This window comes from Pinus tabuliformis, chromosome 2_1 (genome assembly GCF_031772625.1).
Source record: "Pinus tabuliformis cultivar Carrire ecotype Pingquan chromosome 2_1, CPIR1, whole genome shotgun sequence".
In the NCBI taxonomy this organism is placed as follows: domain Eukaryota; kingdom Viridiplantae; phylum Streptophyta; class Pinopsida; order Pinales; family Pinaceae; genus Pinus; species Pinus tabuliformis.
The window spans coordinates 931283536-931301875 of NC_142299.1; the positions used below are offsets into that span (position 1 = coordinate 931283536).

At 39.7% G+C, this 18340-nt stretch overlaps 1 protein-coding gene across 1 annotated transcript in view; it reads right to left on the reverse strand.

Moving 5' to 3' along the window:
* Window positions 1-6384: 6384 nt before the first annotated feature.
* Window positions 6385-18340, reverse strand: part of LOC149203701 (E3 ubiquitin-protein ligase SP1-like) — a 74565-nt gene continuing 62609 nt past the window's right edge. The window contains exons 3-11 of the mRNA XM_089403538.1: window positions 9304-9428; window positions 9090-9182; window positions 8756-8893; window positions 8590-8655; window positions 7306-7418; window positions 7092-7202; window positions 6945-6991; window positions 6717-6828; window positions 6385-6583 (exon numbers count right to left, since the gene is read on the reverse strand). Of these exons, the coding sequence (XP_089259664.1) occupies window positions 6481-6583; window positions 6717-6828; window positions 6945-6991; window positions 7092-7202; window positions 7306-7418; window positions 8590-8655; window positions 8756-8893; window positions 9090-9182; window positions 9304-9428 (908 nt within the window). The 3' untranslated portion in view covers window positions 6385-6480. The remainder of the gene's footprint in view (window positions 6584-6716; window positions 6829-6944; window positions 6992-7091; window positions 7203-7305; window positions 7419-8589; window positions 8656-8755; window positions 8894-9089; window positions 9183-9303; window positions 9429-18340) is intronic.

The following is an 18340-nucleotide window of genomic DNA, read 5'->3' on the forward strand; positions in this document are numbered from 1 at the left end:
TTTCCCCATCTTTCTTCAGTGCTTAGAGTTACGTTGAGATCGCCTGCAATCATCAGAGATTCTATATCAAAAATTTCTGAAGCAAATAATTTATCCCAAAAGGTGACCCTGTTCTTATAAGGGGCATAGGTATTCAAAATATTAATAGGGCAATCTTTTCCTCTGATGGATGCTGAAATGAGAATGTCGGCGAAACACTTGAATGCCCTTGCCCTGATCCAATCAGGGTCCCACAGAACCGCCAGCCCTCCCGATAGACCCTTAGCCTTTGAAGCTACCATGAACCATGAGGGAAACATTTTCCTAAAATAGGCAATGGATGCATGGCTGCTATGCATCGTTTCTTGTATTAAAATGATTTTTGGCTGAGCAGAAAGGAAGAGGTCTTTTAGCGCCAAAAATTTGGGGTCTACTCCCAGACCTCGAATGTTCATGGAAATCATAAAGGTCATTTGGAAGAATTACCAGCCACGCATGCTCTAAGAGGTTGTGTCTCTGACATGTCATAGATGGGAACCTCAGTCAGGGATAGGTTCCTTATACCACTGTCTACTACAATTGTCCTCCCCCTAAAATGTTTGTTGCCCCCATTGTGCTTCTTTCTGACTGTTATATTCCTTGCTGAGTTTGGGCTAATAAAAGGCACTCCAGGATTACTCGGTTTATGGATAGTCAACGGTTCCAGCTCCAAGGATTTTCTGCTTAATAGAAAGTCGAGGTCACTATCATATGGATTAACAGGAGAGGAGGTCGGGGAATTTAGAGGGGTAACAGCCATCATTGGCTCCTTTCCATTCGAGGATAGATTCAGGGACTTTTTGGGCGACGACGATGAAGAAATAAGAATGGGGTGGGATCCCACAATAAAGTCTTTAAACTGTATGGGAGGAGGGGACGGGACCGCTTTGTCGTCAATCGGCTCCGGAATAGACGGGCACTGGAAAGGCGAAGTCTTGATTTTTGAAGTGCCTACAAACTTACTCAAGCTTTCGGGTCTTGAATCTCTTTCATAAGAGGCTTCCTGATACAAATACTGCGGAGAACAAATGACATTTTTATCCATATTTTTAGAAACTTGCCCATTCACAAGTTCTGTCGGGGAGAGAGAAGCTGAAGGAGTTGGGATCTCCTTTTCGCTGAGCATGGGAGAGTCTACCCTGATCTTACGATGCAACATCCTGCTTTTTGACGACGGTTGCTGATAACAATTTTGGATAAGGTGTCCTGTTCTGTGACACGCGGAGCACCTGAAAGGGATGCCCCAAAAATCCAGTCTTTGTTTGATCTTCAGGTCTCTCCAAGCAATCTCAATATGGTCAGGGAACCCCCCCTATAGGCCTTCTCAATAAGTATCCACGCTATTCTCTTGTCCTTCGCACCCAGGCATCTTGGGTCGACATAAACGAATCTTCCAATAGAATTACCTATTTCAGCAAGCGTCTCCTTGGACCACATCTCCAGGGGCAGATTTGGGAGCTTGACCCAAATAAGGTTATTCGACGAAGTGTTTTTTAAAGGGTTATATCCTATGTACCACCTGTAGAGGGCGAGGAAGCTCCTATTGTATACCCATGGACGTTTCAGGATGGATTCTACATCACTGGCCTTCAGAAAATGGAAGCAATACCACTCTTTCATAAGATTAGAGATGATGGGTGTATATCCAATCACAGGTTTCCACTGAACCTCAAGCCACTTTCTCATCCCAGCATCGTCCATTTCTGGAAAATGCCACTTACCCACCAAGGCAAGGTCCTGTAAGCTTTCAATTCTTTCGGTCAGGTGAATGCTGTCCAATTTAATTGCAGTCGGCGGGGAAATAGTTTTGACAGGGTTGCGGGCCTTGTTGTAACTGCTAGCATGCTCACGCATCAGCTTTTTCTGATGGTTAACACCTCTCCTATCATCCTTCCTGGACGACTTGTCTCTATGGATACCTTTTCTCTCCCTGTCAGCAACACACATCGCCGATTTGACAACCACGTCATCGAGGGTGGATTGCCATCCACCCGACAGCGTGGCATTCTCCCATGCCTTCTCGGCCTGGATTGCAGCCCTGACCATGGCTTCCGTGGCCGACGCATCTGACCCACCCTCCATGCGCCTCCAAAAACCCCTACCTCAGGATTAGAGCCAGTACCTTAGTCCTAAATTGGATTTCCGGATCGAATTGGTGCCAGAAAATTAATCAGACTCTGACCACACTCAGAGCATAAAGCCTGGATTAAGTAAATGCCAGACGAGGGAATTTAAGTGATGTTACACCAGCTCTGACACTGAGACTGATACTTAGAAGACTCGAGAGTAATGGTTCCAGGATCTGAGGCAGACACAAAAATAGAAACCACTTTTTGGTCATATATAATAACTATTGGGATAAGGGATTACAGAAGGTAATTTACTGAGGATGGGTGATCCTGGATTGTTTTTGCCTTCAAGTACAAATACACGTCATCTAAGGACACAATTCAAATCCCTATGAGATTTGAAAAACAATTCCAGATAAGGCTGAGATAATCCGGGCCCGTAAAAATTTTCCGGTCCAGAAAATGTTGAGGCATCGGTTGATGGACAGGGCTACTGGTAGCAAGCCATGACAATTCCAAGTTCTACAGAGGAAGAGAGTTTCAGCTTTGGATTGAAACTCGAGAAGAATACCAATTCCCTGATTTTGTTAACTGGTGGACGACTCTTGACACACTAAGCAGCAGCAATAAATTTCAACGATACACCACCACCCTCCTATTTTGAAACGTATGTTTGAGCACGGTTTATGAATTACTATGAACTTCTTCAGGTTGCGAAAGATTGCCCAGACCATAGTGACATTTATCAGACCAAATCTTAGAAATTTTAAGGAGCATGCTAAAAGAAATTTATACTTAATTCCCTCCCATCTCTGGACTTAAAGATTTATAGCAATCATAATTTAGATGCATCTCCGAAACACAAAGGCTTATACAATCTTAAACGAATACTAAGAGCTACTTCCAGAAACGAAAAGATACAGAAACATAAAAACACAAACTAAGAGGGATTGATACCAACTGACCTCTTTCCAGGCGCATGCCGAGGGGAGAGCAACCATTTACCTCCAGCAGAACCAAAAACCAGTTGATTTGAAAAACAGAGTGTTTAGCCTCCGATAAAGGGAAGAGAAAAGATATTCAAAGAAAAGCAACTCCGCTGCCTGTGGGGACGAGAAAATCAGAGGCAGGCCTAAACCGTCACCCTTACCATAGGGCTGTTAATATAGTGGGTTTATGAACGATAGCTCAGCGGAGAGGGAAGAGTTCGAGTCAGTATGATAGCTATCATGGGTGGCTATGGGCTGAAATCGTCAGGTGTCAACGCGACGAGCAGAAGGCATGCATGGGGATTCAGAGAAGACAAAACAGCTATGAAGCAGGGAAGGAACGAGTGTAGAGCATGTATTGGATCCTCGGACTTACCTGCTCATCAGGGATTGGAGTGTCTAAGCAAATCTAAGGCATCCTGGTTGGTTGTTGAATTCCTATGTTTAATTGAGCTTTGGGCGCAGGCCAAACCCCAAGTTTGGGCCCGCTCGAGGTAAGGTTCTACTCACCTTTCTTTTCTAGTTATTTGTCTATGTATGTCTCTTTTCCGCAATCTTTAATCCGGTTGATGTTCAATAGATTTGTGATTCACAAAGTAAACTTAATGGTGTGTTTGTTAAGTATAGTTGGTTTGATTTCCATTGCAGTACTTTGCTAGGCCTTGTTTTTACCTTAATGTGTTTTTAAAAGTGGTTGCACAGTTGCCAAGAAATCAACAGCCTTTGCTGCAAGATCGGCAGACCACTGCAAAATTGCAGAATTGTTGTACAACCATATTTTGAAAGGGAAACCTAATTAATCATTGATCTTGTTTATAATATTTTCACTCTAGTAACTGGGTAGACTTATGGTCAGGATAATTGAAATAGTTTGATATGTCTTAACTCTGATTGCCACCGCTTGTAGGTTTTATGCATAGGCATACCACCTGGTAGGAATTTTGGTACTGGTGTATATAAAATTGAGTCCTCGTAAGTTAGAAAACCCTAGTCGATAATTAAATGACTACATGAACTATACTTTAATAAAAAAATACAAATATTTACACCATCACATATCCTTCCTCTAATGTTGAATGGGAGTAGGTATTCAACCTATATTCCTCTTATGAAATTTTCCAAAATTGATTCTTCGTTTAGCATTCTTCGTATGAGCTTCAAACACTTGGGACTCATCATCTTGAGGTCTTTGAATCTTCTCATTTGATACTAGCCTAGACTCCTCTTAGGTATAAGAAGCCCATAGCTGATCAAACTTTAGAATTTATGTTTTGCCACAAATGCTAGATACAAATGAATCCCATGAATCCGAAAATCCATTAAGGGTCACAATCACAAGTTATGATTCATCAATATTTTCTCCAATGGCCTTGAGCCGATCTCTTAACTGAGAGATCCTCATGAAGTAGGAAACCACATATCCGATCCAGACATCTAGATATCACAAATTTGATTCCTCAAGGTCATCTTCTAACCAATGTTGTTCACTGCATACAACCCTACTAGGGCATCAATATTGCTTTGAAGTCTTCAGCCCAACAACAAATGTAATCAAATGGTCTTTGATGGATTCAACAAGAATCCTCTTGGCCTTAGTTTCCATATTCTTATGCTTGGAATTTCCCTCATCATCACGAGGTTCAATAATAATTCCTTCCACATATTCCATGACATTATTCTCTTCAAGAATGAGAACTATGCTGGTCCTCCAAGTCCTAAAATTTGTTGCACCTTCCAGCCTATCTTTAGGCTTGATAGAGGGAGCCATCTAGTCAAGGATTTGGTCACAGATCAGATCGCAGAATAAGTGTCTTCAAGGGGTGATCTCAATGGGCTTTCTTCACTAAAGCTCTCAAACCATGTTGATTTTATAGTTCTAATTAGACAAGCACAATTTTTTGCAACTGATAATCAATTCCAATGATATATGATATTACTTTAGTACACCCTAGAACATCATTAAGCAATTGCACTCAGAAAATTCTACTACAAATGCAGTGGAAAGAGTAAAGATCATAGTAGAATAGCCATGCACAGTAGACGCTAGAATTTTGCCCTGGGAAACCCAAACTCAGAAGAAAACTGATAGTCTTGATGATGGATGCCCTTTGGGATTCGAAACGTCGACAAATTATGATTACTACTGTGGATAATCCGAACTTTCATTCAACAGAAGTTAACCACAGAAGTCTGAAATCTAACAATAATGAAATCTCTTGTATAGTCAAAAAATTGACAGTAATCAATATACCACAGTTGAATATCTTTCCAATGAACGGAAGGATAGTGGAACATTCTCCTTAGCACAATACTGAAATCTCTTGTATAGTCAGAAAATTGATGGTAATCAGTATGAGGAATTAGCTGAGTGATCTGAGTCATGACATTCAGAAAGTTTGTTTCCAGAAGTTGTCACAGAAATTAGAACATCCAATTCTTAAGGTCAGTGTAGCACAATCACATTAGGATAGTGCAACCATATCTGAAACTCAATGTTATGACATTTCTCGTATTTTTTTTATGATAATTAAGTTAATGTGATATCCATAATAAGTGTGTGCGACCAGAAACAACGTGATAATATTCAGTGTCATAAATTAATCTGAAACTGAATGAAACAACATTTCATGTAAGATGTTATGACTATTTGGTGGTTAAAACTGGTTATGGCTAGTTCTATGTATAAATATACTAAGTGGATAACAATCGTTTGATCCCAAGTCTCATCTAAAAAGAGTTGTGAAGAGGCACCGTTGGGGATTGTCCATGGACTGCAAACTGATCCTTCAATAACTATCTCAAAGGGATATCTGTTGTAATTGTGTTGTTTGCACTATATATCCTTATTAAATGTGTACATATTGGGTCAGGTACGCCTGTCTGGCAACTTAATGAAAATTTTAAAAGCTAGTAAATGAATCACAATGTACATGCTACAAGACCTTTTATAGTGTAAATAGGAAAGCTAGTTGAACAGATGTAGCAAAAAGGGAGATGATTCTTCTGTACCAAGAGGACACACAAAATTATTTTAAATGGCAAACTGTAAATGTTACAATCATCTTCAGACTAGGAACATACTGTTATATACCTCCAAATGTAGTCCCTGGACTGAAAATCTGAATGCTACTTGTAGAAGTTAGTTTTAAATGATAAAACTAAGGTCCTATCCAGTCGTACAATGCTCCCTTTGATCACCACATTCAAAGAGGGTTAGTTAAATGGCTACTATTTTTTTTAGCGAGTTGTGGCATTTAGCCCCCGCCAGACATACAAATAACCATTTATCCCTTGAAAGGAATTGGAGATCACATTGAATTACACCATCCAAATCACTAAATGTCCAATTCCTCTAAATGTATATTTTTAGAGTTGCCTGTGGCATTCTCAATATATATTTAGTATCAGTGCCGGTACGTCCTGACTACTTGTTCAATGTGCCTCCGACACAGAGGACATTCTGATAAGCGTGATGAGCATGATGTACAGCAGCACATATGGCCACACCTGTTGCACCAACAGCACACCCACTTAAAAGACTATTAATATTAAGCTATGCAATCATCAAGTTACATAAGCCTGAAAACAGTTTCTACCCAAAAAAGAGGTTCACTGTAAGAAGTAGAAGGATGAAACATACGGAACAAAGACTACATTATATTCTTGCTCCAAACATATTATACACAGAGCTGGCATGGGATTCTCCCTTTTCACTTCATGATCATGTTCGCTCCCTGCATCATTCTGAACCCCTGGACAATTCAAATTACTTGAAAATTATTTATAGCAAAGATACTTCTTTTGGACATTCTATGAAGAATAATTCTAGGACAAATCTGAAGTAACTGCAACAAATTCTGGAGCTTACCTTCATGGGCATTCTGCTCCCTCCGCTGAGCTGCAGCTCTCCTTACCCTACAGGAAACAAATTTTAATTGGGCTGACATCAAATGAATAGGTATTTTCGATGGTATCATTTACACCAAAAAATATGAAGTAAATATAAGCACTCAACCTTCTTTGCCATTCCCGGTGCCTTCTCCTTTCCATAATATGCCGGATGGCATGTGTTGTCATTAAATACAAACCGAAAATGGTTAATCCCAGAGATGCAAACTTGTACCACCTGATGCACAAGCTTCTCTATAAGTACATTCTATGGAACAGAAACACACAATATTCATGGAAAAAGAATCTTGTAATGCAAAATTCTCAAAGGAACTAACTACCTTGCCCATTTGCCAAGATTTGCAATAAGTTGGTCAATACTCTTTGGGGAGACATAAAATGGCCCTTTGCGAGGCTTCTGAATTCGAATTGTCCCTATGTCATCTTTCATGGCCTACATAAAAGTACAGCATGGAGAAAACCATGTTATTTATTTCAACAAAGAATTCAAAACTTTGCTTCTTGATTCGAATTGTCCCTATATCATCTTCCATGACCTACATCAAAGTACAGCATAGAGAAAATCATTTTATTTATTTCAACAAATAATCCAAATTTTTCTTCATGGGTTTTCTAGAACAACTACTGATTGATTCCAAACATTCTTTGCTAGATGACGGAAGACTCATTATGCAAACAGTCATAGAGGATCGGAGATAAATGAAACTGGCCAAAATAAGTCATATACTCTAAGCAACTGCTTTAGATTTCTTGTCTATTCAGTGCTCTTAAACTTCAAATTTAATAAAGAATCAAAATCAAGCATCCTCAAATAAAAGTATTATTGGATCCCAATACAACACAAGGAGCTTAAAACGCAAATTAGTCTAGGGGAAGACAATTGGATCGAGGCATTGCCTTTGAAATTGGGAAAAACCAGCTAAGGTTCTATAAGCACTATGCAAGGTCAAAAGGGCAGGCTTGGACCAGCTTAGCCATTCTCAAATAAAAAGTATTATTGGATCCCAATACAACACAAAGAGCTTAAAGTGAAAATTGATCTAGATGAAGACAACCGGATCAAGGCAGTGCTTTTTTAATTGGGAAAAAACATCTTAAGGTCCTATAAACACTAGGCAAAGTCAAAAGGGCAGGCATGGACCAGCTTAGCCATATTCTCAATGCAACTTTGGTGTTTGCATTTGGAAAGATATTTCTGGTCATAACAAAAATGGCACAATTTCTAGTCTTCAAGTTTCCTTCATGGCATTGTTGGATAATCCTCTAGAAACTAAATGACTAAAAGGAACATCCTTTTAGTTAACAATGAACATCAATAAGCATCAAACTTTAAAAACCAAGAGTAAGTCAAACGTCAAGACAAAGTAGTGTAATATGTAGTGCCAGGCACTGAAGTTCCAAATAATCTTTTATCCTTGCCATTGTCTTCACACGGTCATCAGGATACTCTCTCACATAGTAAAATTGCCCAGTCCACCATTTCAACAATGACCATAGAATCTCAACAGTTCTTTCACAATTACAGGGATACATGAATAAACATCAAAAAATCTAATATTATGATTTAAATACATGGAACTGTCTTGTGTCAAGCACAACAATACCTCGCCAACAACTGTCAGAGTAGTGCCTGTGGGAAGTACTTTCTCGACTCTCTTCACTCCAAGCATCTGTTGTAATAACATTCATTAAATCAACACAATGACTGATCTTCAATACTTCTTTATATAATGGTAGTATTTCAACAAAGCATAAGTGTGAAACACAGACCTTAAGGCCTTGCAAATAGTCTAGTGTACCACGCACAGGTGACTGGCCAGATTCTTCAAAAACTTCACTTGCAACAGTTAATTCTAAGCCCCTTGCTCCACGAGCACCAACAACATATGCACTGCCTGTTCCATCCTCCTGAAAATAAATAGACATCCGAGATAGAGAACATAAAAGCATATGAATTGCAGAAATATATATTAGTAAGGCTCTTTAATGCATTTCTCACAAGATAGTTTGAAACACTGGGTTCAAATATTTGTATTCTGATATGGTTGAAAATGTTGATAGGTACATACATCAGATTTGGTAGGATGAAAATGGAAACAATTACCAGATACCATGGGACCTCTTTACTTATTGGAAGCATCAAAGCAGAGTCTGGAATCCAGCCCGCATCGCTGTGCTTTAAGAAATGTTGCTCCGCCTGGTATGGAAAGCACAACACTTTACTTCATTCAATATAAAACAGAAAGCATGTTATATTGTAACAGCATCTGAATACACAAATACCCAAAACCATCAAAAGATGCAATAAAGCTAAATACCGTCTCCTCCAAAACAACGCATCTGAGACTGCTGTTTTGGCAATTAATTGGTGTTTCAGATCCCACCCGTCCAATAACCGAAACAACCAAAGGTAAGACTTCACCTGCTGTATCCAGAAGTAGAGCTGCAGCACAAGATTATGTCAGTTATTCTAGAATACTCATTTCTGAAACGAGCATGAACTAATGATCTTGAAGGCAGACAAATTGAAAATCAATATATGATATCACAATACTCCTTTTAGCTTTCATGAACAGTATCCATCCAAAACAACAGTGAGATATATGCTACATAACTCACATGCCTTAATCACGTTCAAAAATCCATCTATTTTACAAATGGTACAAGGGATAAATGGTTGAAACAAGTCAGGAGCAGTCACTTTCAAAATCCATCTTTATTCACAAATGGTGCAAGGGATCAATGGTAGAAGCAATGTTGGGAGCAGCTGGTTAAGTGAAGAAGGAGAATGTCCAGAAGCATTTTTGCTTGACAACATAGTTTAGTCAGGTGGCTGACTGCAGGCCCTTGATGAAAACCATTCTCCGCTCCTAAGACAAAGTCAGGACTCTGCAATCAAAAAATGAGGCCACTATTTGCACTGAGGATGGTTTTGTCTTTCTGAAATGTTCTGCAAATGACAGTTATTAAACTGGCCCTCACGTGTTCTCAGTGTTCCTGTAGAGGTTCAGTCTCTCCATGCATTCCTCGAGCAGAGAAGGCAAGAGATATGCCCTGTGCAAAGGTTGATTCAGTCTTGGTAGTCTTGGTCCATAATGAATAAAACCATTCTTTAGAGTTCAACCTGATTGTGCTGGTCAAATAGTTTTTGACCAAGCAAGCAATTGAAGCCTGAGTTTTTTATTCATGGCCAACTCTTTTGGAAGGTAAATAAAGGAGGTGATTTCTTAGAAAGAAGACCTTGGTGTTGGGGAAAATCCGGCCTCCTACTGATGCCATGGGACCCAGATTTCAACCCAGCAATGATGATTGTGATAAGCACAACAGTGCAGATGAGGCTCCCAAATCTTCCTATCCATTTTTGGGAGGAGGAAGTTTTTGAAAAGATCAGTAATGCCTTAGGAAGATACATCAATACAGAAATGTGTTCACATATACCAGGCTTTGTGTGGAACTGGATCTCCACAAAGGCCTGCCGAACTGGTTAGCTTTGGACCTTGATGGCTCACACTAGGTTCAACCATTAGATTGTGGAAATACAGACTTCCAGTGCAACATCTGTCATCACATGGCAATTCAACAATCTAGAATTGACCAAACACCCAAGGAATTGTTGCAGTATCTTATTCAACAAAGGTGAAAGGTGCTTCACACTCCTACTCACTCACTTTGTCACCGGAAGTATAGCAGTAAGACTGTTACCAAGAAATCCTCCTATGTAGATTTTGGAAACCAAATAAATCTCAAGGTATGGATTACAATTATATTGAGTTACTGTTATTGGGATTTAAACCACATCAAAAGTCAGAAGATGGAAGGGCCCCCTAAGGCGTTACAAGTAAGATGCTCAACTAGTGGCATCAGTACCATCAACTAAGCTATTTGAACAATGATCAAATCATGATCTTCTGAGCTTAACCAGTTTACAAATGACCAATTTGAGATAGAGTCATTTCTTAAAGGTCCAGATGAGATGGTTTGGATATATTGACTGGTGGGCTCTAGAGAACAATACCTATCAACATTTTTTGAGAGATTTTATGGAGCTGCTCAGTCTGTTCATCATGAGAAACAAGGAATGGATTTTGGTGCCAAGCCAAGTGGTAAGAAGATGAGTGCAAGTGGGACCATGAAGCAGGATGCAAATGCACAATGTGGTAGGTCTCTAATACCAAAAAATGTGGCAAATCCAATGCTCATGTTGTCATGCCAACTCGCAGTAATTATAGGGGTTTCATGCATTTTTGCTAAGGAATTTAGGATGGTAACTGATTGTGTTGCCTGTGTATAAAGACACCAGCCTGTCTGTCTGTGTAAAAGACGAAAAAGAAATTGGGTATGCTCATAGGAGCCATACACTCAGAGCAGCTATGTAGGCAAGCCAGAAAGCATTGTAACTTGGCAGGACACTACCGTTTGGGCCTGTGAGCCAGTTTAGAATAGTGGCTCCTAGAAATTTTCCTGTAGGGATGAGGGTTAAGATAGATAATAGCTGATTTGAATTTCTAGTCAGGAACTTGTCCATGCTGTTGATCCTGTAGTATTTAAAGAAGGGGCAAATGAATATATTGACTCTGATTGTTGATCAGCAGTCCGTGCATTGTTGTGCACTCTCTAATCTGCTATCATTATGTGTAAAACTCCTCTCTTGATCCCTCCATTATAAGGCTGTGTTGCAGAAACTATTTCCCTGTTTGTTACTAACCCCTCTTCAGATGTTGGTATTCTTTCTTTGTTTAGTAGTGAGTTAAAATGTGGACAAAAGTCAAACCTTCCAGTAAGTCTATTTTTCCCCAGTAAGGCAAAACACTACCCTGATCCAGTCATTTTTTTTGCCATCCAGCAATCTGGCTCTTCTTAAGAAATGTTAGAACCTGTAAGGGCAAAGTACCATGGTCAAAGTTCCCATCAATCATGTGGAACTATACTTTCTGGAAAATTGCTACCAGATTTGGGGAAGACTTTCAACAGAAAAAATGTTGAGTTTGTTCACTTTTTAACTTACTCCATTATGTTAGGCTGGAACTAAGTTACCAGAAACGTCCCTCCCAACACCAAGAAATGCCATTTATCATTTCGGAAACAGAAACTCATTCGAAATGGCACTGATACGTTTCTGATCCATTTCAGTTTTTTTGGAGACGGTGGATCCTATTTCTGAACGTTTCAAGCATTTTTTAGGGTTTTGGATCTGTTCCCCCATTGGTCATGCCTCTGAGCACTATCTTACCGTCGTTTGGGTCTCGGAAGTTCATTTCCATTGCTTGGTAGTTCATCACAAACCTTTCCAACGAGTATAACTATTGTACTCCCAACACCACATTATTATCAACCAAATCTATTACATAAAAATCACCAGTAAAGGTATACTTACCTAATGTGATGCTCAAATGTGGAACTACCTTTGTGCATGTCATATGATATCCATCAACTGCCCTCACTTCGAAGCCCTCAAATTCTTTGGCGAGAATGCCTCTTCTTACCACTATGGCTGCATCAATAAAGTTGTATGTTGCTCCACCATCTATCAATGCTATGATTCGTTGCCCTTGTATAGCACCTTTGATTTTGAATGTGTGATATTTAGGAACTCCTAAGAGAGTGGCGATAGTACCTCCTTCAATTCTCAGAAGTGGCTTCCTTGTTGCTTTTAGGGGTGGTGCTTCTTCATAAATGCTAAGCTCCTTGCTTGGTGGTTGTGTTGTATCACTCTCACTATCGCTATTGGGCAGTACTTCAATGCAGTGAATCTTACCCTTTCCCAAACATCATTGACCTAGTTCCCAAGGTTCTTTTCAAGTGAAACCAAGGTTACTTGGGAGCGGGAGCGAAAACGGGGAGCGGGAGCAGAAGTGGGAGTGGAAGCTCCAGGTGTGGGAGCGAATCGGGGAATTAATTTTTATATAATATATATTTTTTTATATTTTGATGCATATATCTCAACAAAAACATGTAGAATGATGAATTAGATATAAAAAGCATAAAAACATAGATTGAACCATATAACATCAATCATCTAGAAGTTATAATCTTCATCAACCACGTCCACAAGTTAGTAGCATACAACATATTGAGTCTCATAATTCATCAATCTTAAAGTTTCAAGCTTTCAAAATTCAATATATAACATTTATCATCATTAATCACCAAAGTTGTACTTGTAAGCTAAGTGTAACCATTACAATAAAGAATATCTAACATGAAATGAAACAACTTTCAAATTTCACAAAGCATCATATTCATAATTCATTACCAATGAGTTATAATTGCCAACTTCAAACTTCAAACTTAAATTGTCATATATTGTTTACAAAAAATATCATAATAAATATGAAAGAGTCAACAGTTATTAAAACTACTAGAAACTAGAAAAGACAAGTAAATCTATTATCTATAGCTTCCTCTTGCCACAAGAAATGTCTAATTTCTGAGCAGGTCATGGTACTGGTGGTCTTCTAGGAGTCTCCTCCTGCATAGTCGCACGACCAGAACCAAAAGGCACATGCCCTCCACGTGAGGATGTAGATCGAGGCGGCGGCAGCAAAGGAACAGTAGTTGGAACTCGAGCACTAGCACTACTACTGGATGATGGGGGTGGCATGGTTGCGTTGCTTCATCATCATCTCTCAAAAGTTTTGCTTCCAATTCTTCAAGATGTATAGTGCCATCCTCCAAATTATCGTCCTTTGGGTGGTTGTCCCAAATTTTATATGTTGGATCCTCATAAGCCTGATCACAATAATGACTCAACAACCTCAAGTTGTAGTGCACATAAACCAAGCTTTCTGCCCGGTTTTCATTGAGTCTGTTTCTTCTCACATTATGTATGAAGTTGTAGGCACTCCAACACCTCTCTGCAGAAGTATTTAAAACCTATGAGAGAAATTTTCTTGCCAATTTTGGCAAAAGTCCCATGCCATCATATGTTTCCCACCATGTGAGAACCAAACAAACCGGTGCAGCTAAAGTATTTGCCTAATTCAAGACGCAAATTAGCACACTCCTCCTTGTCAGGTACCAACTTGTCTAATGCTTTCATATATCCTTTAGATACCTCTGGATCTGTATGGGGTTTGATCCTAACCCCACCCCTAGGTGCAAGTTGGCCCAACCAAGATGGAGAGTAGTATTTTGGCATAAGGATATACGCCAAGGCATGTAGTGGAACATTAAGTTTATTCCACTGTGCACACACACAATTGTGAATCATTGTATACAAGTTGGGATCATTTTTCTGAACAATATCTTTTATTTGCCCCAACATGCTATCCATCTGCTCATACACCTCCCCAATCACTAGTTTATCTGTATCTGCAAAACGAATCATGTTATAAATGGGCTTGGTGAATTGCAATACTTCCCTCACACATGCCCAAAACAGACCATCAAGAGCGATCTCCTCCACTTGTTCAAAGCCTTGCTTGTCAACTACATTTGGAGCCCTATCCTTTAATACCTACCAGTGTTGACTTGATACCATGCTAGCCAATGACTCTCTTACCTTCAAAAGGAACCTGAAGGTGAGGTAATAGGTAGCAAATCTAGTCTTCACAATCTTCAATAGCTCCAATCTTGAGTGACTGCGGAAAATCCCATGGGTATTGCTATGATTTGTAATAAATTTTATCATTTGTTTGCCTCTCTTGTACAAATCACCAATCCATTTGTATTGTTGGTTTTTGTTCTTAATAATATCACGCATAAAAAGGTTCATTGTGTGAACCAAACACCCAAACCAAAATATGTTCGGGTATTTACCCTCAATAATTGCTTTCATTACCTTAAAATTAGTAGCATTATCAGTGATGACTTGGATGACATTGTATGGCCCAATACGCTCAATTGTTTCAAGTAATGGTTCTGCAATGTTGATGTCAGTCTTGAACTTCTCTGAGTAATCATATGCTGAAAGAAAGATGGCACCACTAACAAATACAACAAGAACACTTATCAATGGCTTGCCTTTTACATTTGTCCATCCATAAGATATAATAGACACCCCATGCACAATCCAAGAATTTGTCATTTTACTCCAAGAATGTGATATTTTTGCTTTTTCATGATCAAGTCCAACGGTTCTAGCCTTGTCATACCCAGGGCTCTTGTATCCTTTGGGGGTATCATTTATGGCAAAAACCATTTCATGCCAATAAGGTGAGCGAAGAACATTGAATGGTATCCCCACATGCATAGAGACACTGGTAAATTTTTTAATCCACATCATTCCTACACCCTTCGTCAAGGAGATCTGATATGATTCTACACCTTAAAGAGATGTTTGTTCCTGTGCCTCCATATCCACTGCCATGGGAGGATGCTAATGGAGTTCTTTGTGCATGTGATTGTGAGCTATGTTCAAAGAAACCCTTTGATTTTTTAGATTTCTATTGGGCTTCCTCCTTGTCCTTGTATTTGGCTCTTTCTGTTGCTGACACACTTGTACAAGCTTTGATTCTTATTTGCTTATCTCCATCCCATGGCCTTTTCCCATAGGGGTGCCTTCCGGCACGGGTGTATGAACTTGTGTAAATGTTGTTGCAAGGGGTGCATGTAAATTTAGTGGTTCCACCCCCTTTCCCTACTTCAGACCTAATAACATATTTCCACAATGGGGTTTGGTATTGTTTAGTTTTGGGGGCCTCATCATCTCCACTCTCTTCCTCCTCACCAAGGTACTCCTCTCCAAGGTTTTCATCAAATCCACTATAACCCACTTCTTCATCCTCTTCATCATGATCAACTCTCCTTCTACTCTCCAACACCATAATAACAAAAAAGGAACCAACAACAAGAAAATGCCAAGCCATATAGCCATGATGTTTGAAGTCTGTCTGCAAAAAATGGAGAAATGGGAAAGGGAAATAGAGAAAAAAATATATATATTTAGCAATTAACATATAAAAAACTAAAATGCTAGATTAGAGTGTAGATCCTACCTCTTTGGCCTTCAATCCCAAGCATCAATCTCCCTTGCAAGCTCTTTGAACTCCTCCAAGCTCCTCTCTCTTGCTCTCTCCAAGCTCCAAACTCTCTTGCTCCCTCCAACTTGACAAATGGTAAACAATGGGAGGGGAGAGGGCCTTTTTAACATTTTCCCCCTTCCCCTTCCCTCCCTTTCCTCGTCGTCCGTCGCTCCTCCCTCTCTATGTGCCGACCGACCCTCCCTCTCCACTACAAGGCTCTTTTAGGCGCCGACGGGAGCAACTTTTTAAAAGAGGGAGCAGTCGGGAAGCGATCAAAGAGGGAGAGGTCGGGAGTGATCGCTCCCAGATTGCTCCCTCTTTTAAAAAGTTGCTCCCAAAGCAAAAGGGAGCAGTCAAGGAGCGAAAACTCCTGACTGATCCCTTAATGGCTCCCTCAAAAACAGGGAGCAATTTTTTTTTTAAAGGGAGCGCACTCCCGAGCGAAGCGCGAACCGGGAGCAAGTACGGGGGGGACACTCCCCTGCAACCTTGACTAAAACAAAGCTTCTTTCTTCTAAGCTCATTTTGAGTCTCTTCATCCAACCAATCCTTCTTGGTTTCGTTGTCTAGAGATATATTCTTGCCCTTGTCTTATGGAGGGACTTGTGGCATGGGTAGAGTCTTCACTTTTGGTGTTGCACCTCTCATATCTCGAGTCTTCTTGATAGCGTCATGTAGGGTTGCGGGATTGAATGCCTTAACCTAGCCCTGTAGAGGTTCGGTTAATCCTTCTATGAAGAGCATGATTAGTCTTTATTCAACTATGTCTGTGACCATCTCTGCAGTCCATTCGAATTTTGCGATATACTCTTATTGTGATCTGCTATGTTTGAGTTGTACCAACTCTCTAAAGTGTATATCTAGTTCCTTCTGATAAAATCTATCTATCAATCTTTGTGTAAAGTCTACATAAGAAGTGATGTTTGCATGCCCCAACGTAACCAGTCCATGATACCACCACTCATGGGCATCTCCTTCGAGGTGTAGTGTGGCAAATTGAATAGTGTTTGCTTCTAACATTGGACTGAGCTTGAAGTACGTATCCAATTTTTGCACCCAAGCCTTCGTTGAACATTTAGATGATCCATCAAAAGAAGGGAGGGATAGTTTACTTACCCTATGCATTGAATCAGAATTAGGTCGTCCCTTGGGTCTATTTCAATATTTAATGTTGTTGTATTCTTGGAAAGTCATAATTGCCCGAGTATTCTTTTCTAGTGTTGCATACTCTCGAAAGTAATCATCAAAAAGTCCATTTGGCTTTGTTTCTCCTTGGGTTGCTATTGTCTAACTATTTAAAAATTGAGGAAGTAAGGGTCTATGACTCCTTCCACTGGTTGTCCTGTTGTGTGTTTGAGTAACAGCATTGGAGGAGCCAGGGTTATGGTTGTCGCTTCCTTCAGTACCAACCCTATTACCTACATTCAATCCACTATTACCAAGATTATTTATGGCTTGGACAATAGCCTGAGCCATCTGTTGTTGTCCTTCCATTAGCACGTTGGTCATTTGTTGTTGCTACTAGAGTATTGCATTTAGTAGGGCACCAAGATCTTATTCCCTTTGCCATGTTCTATCCCCCATAACTAGTTGATGGGTTTTCCTTTTATTTCTTACAGTGACATTGCTTGTATCTTCTAGAAGCATACAAGGCTCATGTACTCACAAGCTGGAAGGATGCTTTTGCTTTGATACCACTGTGATATCCTAGGAAAAAAAAAATCCTATAGTTTTCAAATAATTAGAGTTTCCAATAAAATCCCTTTGTTCATTCAGAAGTGAAACAAATAACTCATTCAATACAATATAACATGATCCATAGTAATATCACTGTTCATTTAACAATAACAATACCATTGCTCCTTCAACAACAATATCACTGTTCACTGAACATATTTAGTGCAATAGTTCACAGTATGGTAGTTCAACCAATCAAATACAGTTCCAACTTTAATAGAATGTAACTAATGAGCAATTGAACCCTATCTACCAATGACCTAAACTGCTTGTACAGATCCGCAAACTAATAGTTGTATACAACTTGACTCCTTTGTAAATTCTGATCAGAGAATTGATGGAATAACCTCAAGTTGAATCTACTACAGGAATATTAATGGTCAAGCCCGAATTCCTCAAAATGTCAACCGATTTTGTTCCAAGATCTATTGAATCTATTTTCTACTCACCTCAAGAGACTCCTCTGAAGTCGTCTCAAGGTCTATACTACCTCCAGGAATTTTCAAATCTGCCCCAGACTTATAACCAAACCTCCGACTAGCTTCGGGGAGGACTCAAACTCTACTTGGTATACCCTCGGATCTGCTACAGCATCTAACCATATTTCGTCTAGCCTCAGTGGGAACTCGGATTCTGCTTGGTATACCCTTGGATC